At 35.4% G+C, this 7,068-nt stretch overlaps 1 protein-coding gene across 2 annotated transcripts in view; it reads right to left on the bottom strand.

Annotated features, from left to right (window-relative positions):
- Positions 1–3,905: 3,905 nt before the first annotated feature.
- COPS4 (COP9 signalosome subunit 4) overlaps positions 3,906–7,068 on the bottom strand; it is a 29,057-nt gene continuing 25,894 nt past the window's right edge. For both annotated transcript variants that reach the window (XM_010950247.3, XM_010950254.3), the window contains one exon: positions 3,906–4,419. In XM_010950247.3, coding sequence (XP_010948549.1) covers positions 4,286–4,419 — 134 coding nt within the window. In that variant the 3' untranslated portion in view covers positions 3,906–4,285. The remainder of the gene's footprint in view (positions 4,420–7,068) is intronic.

The raw sequence follows: 7,068 nt of genomic DNA, 5'->3' as shown, positions 1-7,068 counted from the left end.
CTTCCTAATTTCCTTTCACTCTCCTCCTACATACACTTCTGAATCCATTTCATTTGTTGGAATGGGGGTGGTGGGGGAACTACCTGCTGTAAGCAGATATTTCACTATAAGTACACCGTGAAATTTCAATGAAATAAAATGTAAAAGCTCCTGGAACTTAATAGGCACTCAACAAAGTAGAGCACTTTGTGCCTTCGTTTACTTGCCTTCTAGGTGTAGATGCTTTGCAAGGTTCTATTCTGAGTCCACTCCTTTCACACCTCATGTTCTTCTTAGTGTCATCTACTCCCATGGCTTCAAATGCTTTCTATGTGCCAAGGAGGACTGTATTTCTAGTTTCTCCCTTGCTATTAATCTTCAGAATGTCCCTTCGTTTGCCTACTAGACAAGTCAGTCTGGATGACCCCTATACCTTCTCTACCTAACAGATTAAACGATACCACCACTCAGTTGTTCAAGGTGATATATCTAGGTATCAATGAAACCTGAATTGTCTCATCACACCCTACTCCCTTCTCCTCACATCTAACCAGACACCAACTTCTGTCCCTTAAACTCCACTTGATACCCCTAGTGGGTGATCTGTTTGTTGCTGTATCTGCAGTGCCTAGAACAATGCCTGACACCTGGCAGATACATCTTCAAATTACTTTTTGAATGAATTAATCTGTCCTCGCCTCTTTCTTCCCATTGCCACAGATATAGTCCAAGCCCTCATTATGCCTTTGGAGAACCACATTCATAGCTCCTGAACTAGTTTCTCTGCCTCTAGTAACTCGTTTCCACTGCATTCTCTCCAATCCATCCTATACACTGCTTGTCATGAGTAAATTGTAAACATTCTAAAAAATTTTCTTTGGTCCTTCACAATGTAACCTCAATTTACCTCTTTAGCCTATTCTGACATTTTTCACTCTCAAAATTCCTTATTTTCCCTGCTTTCAACACACATACTTTTTAAAAACAATTTCAAATCCCGACTGTTCATTGTTATATATGTATAGAAAAGCAATCAATTTTTGTCCAGGATTTTTTTTTTCTGATTCCTTGGGATTTTCTACATAGATAATCATGTCAACTATGAACAAGGACAGCTTTATATCTTCCTTCCCAGTCTATGTAAGTTTAATTTCCTTTCCTGGTCTTACTGCATTACCTAGGACTTCCTGTGCAATGTTTAATAATACCCTTTATAATCCTTCTACTCTTTATGAGATCTGTAGTGAAGGCTCCTTTCGTTTTTAATATTAGTTAATTTGTACCTTCCCTTTTTATCTTAGCTTGGCTACTTACAAATTTTATTGAAATTTTCAAAGTACCAGATTTTGATTTCACTGATTTTACCAACTTCTTGTTTTCAGTTTCACTAATTTATGCTCTAAACTACTCTAATTTTTATTATTTCTTCTCTTCTACCTACTTTGGATTTGTTTTTCAAGCTTCTTTACATGAAAGCTAAGATTATTGATTTTAGATCTTTCTTCTTTTCTACTATATGCAGTTTTCACTGTATCTCACAGATTTTGGTTAAGTTGTATTTTCATTTTCATCTGGTTCAAAATATTTTAAAATTTCTTTTGAGATTTCTTCTTTGACCCATCCTTTCTTCAGAACTATGTTGTTTAAGCTCCAAGTATTTGGGGATTTTCCAGTATCTTTCTGTTACTTCTAGTTTCATTTCATTGTGGTCAGAGAGCAAACATTTTATGATTTCTATTCTTTTCAATGTGTTTTATGGTCCAGGATGTGGTCTACCTTGGCGAATGTTCTACATGAGCTTGAGAAGACTGTGTTCTGTTACTGTTGGATGAAGGGGTTTAGAAACATCAATTAGATCCTGCTGATTGACAATACTGTTGAGTTCATCTGTGTCCTTACCAATCTGAATCTGTCCATTGCTGACAAAGGGTGTCAAAGTCTCTGGGTACAATAGTGGATTCATCTATCTCTCCTTGTAGTTCTATCAATTTTTGCCTCATGTATTTTGACACTCTGTTGTTGATGCTCTGTTTTTAATTGAGCATTTTATGATTCCATTTTCTGTCCTCTTAGCATATCAATTATATTTCCTTTTTTAAAATTTTATAGTAGTTGCCCTAGAGTTTTCAGTATACATTTACAATTAATCTTAATTACAATTAAGTCCATGTTCAAATAACACTATACTGTTTCATGGGTAGTGCAACAGTGTATTCCTAGAATACTCCCAATTCCTTCCTTCCATCATTGTCATTTATTTCACTTATCCATGTGCTATAATCATCCAAAAACTGTTGCTATTATTACTACAAACAAAATTAATCTATTAGACCAATTGAAAATAAGAAAAAGAAAGTATTTTACCTTCACTATTTCATCTCTGAAGCTCTTCCTTCCTTTATGTAGATCTGAGTTTCTAACCTATACCATTTTCCTGCTCTCTAAATTTCCTTCCCTCTAGCATTTCCTTTTAATTCTTAAGTTTAATCTCTCTGCTTACATTATTCATCTGTTCTTGCATGTTGTCTACCTTTTCCATTAGAGCCCTTAGCAAATTAATCATAGCTGTTTTAAATTCCTGTTCTGAGAATTCCAACATCGCTGCCATATCTGAATTTGGTTCTTACGCTTGATTTGCCTCTTCAAATTGTGTTTTTTCTGGCTTTTATCATCCCTTGTAATTTTTCGGTTGAAGGCCAGATGTGATGTTTCAGGAAATATGAACTGAGGCAATTAGGCTTTTAATATAAGATTTTAGGGTAATTTCGGTAGAAGCAGGCAGCACTTAATGTTTTCTGTAGCTGTAAATGACAGAGGCTTCTCTCCTCCGTTTTCCTTGCTGTGTCTTCTTCCCTGTTGTGTTGTGTTCCCCTAAGAATTCTTTCTTAAACAGTCAGTCTTGGATCTCTCAGTCATAATCCACCGCACCGATACCGTACTGGAACTCTGTTGTTGTGGTGGAAGGGTACTTGGTAAGCATTCAATAATCTTACAATTAAATCTGTTTTTTATTTGGCCCAAGTCCCTGGGCTGTGACATCAGAAGTGTTTCTTATCCTTTTTTTTTTTCTCTTCTCCCATGATACAAGAAGACTAAAGAGGGCTGAAATGTTCTAACTGGCTTTTCCCCAGATCAGATAAGGCTCTGGTAACTTCCTTTAGAGGACAGGACTTTATCACGGAAAATGATCTAGGTGTATTTCAGAACAGTTCCTTTTTCCTCCCCGGCTGCCTGAAATACAAGAGGATCCCTGATCTTAATCATGAGAACCTGATGGGGTTCCTGGAGGTAAATCCTAGAAAGTGTAGGGGTTCCCCTAAGAGTGGGCCCTCAGGGGGTTTTAACTGTCCACCTAGTCTACAGTCAGCCTCCAGTATTTTGCCAAAGTTACCATTTCACTATGTATATCAGTTATTGGTTCAAGGAGGTCTGCTCCTGGTAAGCTGATCTCTATTCTAAATCTATTTGCCTGTCTCTCCAGTTTTAGGAGTGGTGGTTTGCCTTGTGACCTCAATTCTGTGATGGATCTAAGACAAGGCATGATTTTTCAGTGTGTTCAGCCTTTTTCTTGTTGTGAGAATTGAGTGATGACTTCAGCTCTTTACATGTTGGAGCTGAAACTGGTAGTCACCTACAAACTCTTTTTTTTTTTTAAAGTCTTCCCTCATTTTCTCTATAAAGTTAAGCTGAAATAATCCTCTCAGAGGAGCCCTCCCTGACCTCTCTCTGCCAAATGAAAAGCTCCTCCCTGTGTGCTCTAGTACTTGTACAGCTACAAGTATTACACATGTTGTCTACTGGCTCTGTGAGTCTGTGAACGCCTGGAGAACAGGCATTACGGCGGCTTATCTTCGCATTTCTTGCATATAGTATAAACAATCGTCTACTGAATTGAAAGGAAAAAGGAACAAAACACTGTTCACTAATTAAAAACAAAGTACTACTTTTATTTGGCTCACTTCTCCATTTATTAGAATAACCACATCTGGAGAGGCACAAAGCACTTAAGTTTACATGACTACAAAGTTATCACAAATCCCAAACTTTTTAGCCACAGATATTTCACTTATTCTGTTTAAAGAAAAAGCTTTCAAAACATCTGAGTTAGCGTTGATACACAGAGACCCTGAATATATGGGAACTACATATTTTCACTTCCTGCTCTAATAATGTTTTCTTTAAATAGAATCCAGCATAAAAGGGATTGAAATATGTAAGGTCATGATGCAAATGCTTTGGAGAAATAGTGAAATTAATCTGTACAACACGGAAAAAGATGTAGTGCGCACAGAAGGTCTGCAAGGCCTCACTGAGCCATCTGGGCTTCCATGGCTTGTGCTGTCCATTCTGGTGCTGTCTGACTAATTTTCTCCAAAAGGTTATTCACTTGGAAACAAAGCGACTGGATCTGTTTGTCCCATGTTGGCAGGGCTTCTCGTGCTAAAGAAAAAGGAATAATGTACAAAGTTGAAATTATTCCTTTATACCATTGAGAATGTGAGTTAAAAGGTAAATACAGAAGCACTGATTTTTAAAAGTTTACTCCAAAAATCTTGGCTAATAAAATTAAGCTAATCAAGCGATAGTTAAGAAGAGTACCCAAATCACTGGCACAAAGTACAAAACAAAACAAAACAAAACAAAACAAAAAAATACACATACAGAGACTTATTATCAACCAAATAACCTCAACCACAATCACAACAATAAAGCTACTTCACTGAAGCCTACTGACTTATCACCAGTGTTCACCAAATCATAAGACACTGCCACCTGCTGAGGAAAGTAAATTTATATATTCAAGGCTGTCTCTACTTGATTCTGAAGGATATTTTAATATTTAAACCCAAAACAAAAAAAAAAATTCATAATGAATCCAGCAGGTTTTTCTCTGTACCAGCAATGTATAGTTAAAAATAAAAAACTGGGGGTGGGGGTGGGGGGTAATCCCATTCAAAACAGCACCCAAATTTACAAATATGGGCACAGAATTAATGAAGAAAAAAATATAAAATCTTAATAAAAGACATAAAATTATTTGAGTAGACACAAACCACATTCCCAGGTGGAAAGATGCAGTATTATAAAAATATCAGTCTTTTCCTATTAATATACAAATTTAAAGAAATTTCAAAGACAATCCCCCTTTTCTGTTTTGCTTTCTGAACAAGAATACTAAAGTTAATATGGAAGAACTGATGCTTAAGAGTATCCAAAATAATCCTGAGAACTAAAAATACGGGCAGGATTATGATGTATCTATAAAATGGAATCTTATTCAGCCATGAAAAGGAATGAAGTACTGATTACATGCTATAACATGAATGAAACTGGAAAAACAGTATGTTAAGTAAAGGAAGCCAAAAAGTCACTTATTGTATAATTCCATTTATATGAAATATCCAGAATGGGTAAATCCACAGAGACAAAATAGAAATTGGTGGTTTCCAGAGGCTGGGGAGAGGGAGGAATGAGGAGTAACTGCACAAGGGGCATGGGATTTCCTTTTGGGAAGATGAAAATGTTTTAGAACTAGGTAGAGGTGGTGGCTGCATAACATTGTAAACATACTAAATGACATTAAATTTTTCACTTTAAAATGATTAATTTCATGCTATGTGAATTCCAACTCAATTTAAAAAAAAATTGTAGTGGAGGAACAAGAGTAGCTTTCCCAACAGTAAAATTTACTATAGATTTATTACCTAATATTGTTACAGATTAATGAAACTGGAGTACAGAAATAGATTCAAACATAATGGTATCTGATATATGCCAAAGATTAGAAAGAATGTTTTATTTAATAAATGATACTTACATAATTGGCAATCCACCTTTTAAAAAAAACTAGACTACGCCTAAAGTTATACACACAAATACTGTTGACAAATTAAATTTCTAAATATAAAACAATAAATGACAGAATAAATTTTAGGAAAATATTAATTTTACCCCAAGGTGAAGAAGACTTTCTTTATCAATACAGGAAACTCAAAAGCCATAAAATTTTAAATGGACATATTTGACTATAAAAAAAAAAGCCTTTAAATATATTTATGGTATGCATTGTCTTACAGAAACACAAGTAACTGGGGTGGGAAATGGGAATGGGAAAAATATGTGTCACACAGACAGCAAAGAGCTGAAATTATCATTAAACCAAAAGCTCCAGCAAACTGACACTGGGAGGTCAGAAGAATAGGTGTAGAGGGGAAAGGAAGGAAATAGGCAAGAAAAAGTAACATCAATTCACAGAAGAGGAAACGCTAGTGGCCAAAACATGGAAAGATCAAACTTCACTAGTGTCAGGGAAATGTACAGTAAAACAATAATGCAGTATTTTCCCTCCATCAATTGGTAAAAGATAAAAAAAAGGAATAAAATCCAGCTGTTGAAGACTCTTTCTCTCATTCTGGTGGAAGTGTAAATGGCTACATGTGTCTGGAAAGCAAACTGGTGGTAGCTATTAAGAATCAAAATACATATATCCTCTGATGCAACAAAGGATGAAACTTTTCTATAGAACTAAGTGTCCCAGTATATAAAGATAAGCACAGGAAACCACCTGAATGTCCACCAACAGGTGAATAGCTGAACTCCAGGAAATACTATGCAGCTATTAAAAAACAGATTTACATCTACTGACTTGAAAATATGTTCATGGTATATTAACTTTTAAAAAACACCTTGTAGACCAGTATGTACTTTAAAGTATAATGCCACTTAAAAAGATCTCTACATGTTTTTAGGAGGGAGGATGTAGCTCAAGTGGTAAAGTGTGTGCTTATTAGCATGGTCGAGGTCTTGGGTTCAAACCCCAGTCCCTCCTCTAATAATAAAGGAATAAATAAACCAGATTACTCCCCCCAAAAAACCTAAATAAATAAATCACTCTTCAAAAAATAAAAAAATTAATCAAGAAAAAGATCTCTATATGTCTTTATTTTTCTATATATAAGCATGGAGAAAAGCACACAAGACTTGACACTGACATTAGTTATGCCAGGGAGCTAGGATTAGCCAAATGGAGACAGAAGTGAAAAGATATTACAAACTCTTCCTTTATTCATCCTTATAATGTTTTACTTA

The sequence above is a fragment of the Camelus bactrianus genome, chromosome 2 (genome assembly GCF_048773025.1).
Source record: "Camelus bactrianus isolate YW-2024 breed Bactrian camel chromosome 2, ASM4877302v1, whole genome shotgun sequence".
NCBI lineage: Eukaryota > Metazoa > Chordata > Mammalia > Artiodactyla > Camelidae > Camelus > Camelus bactrianus.
This window is presented reverse-complemented; position numbering and strand designations above follow the sequence as displayed.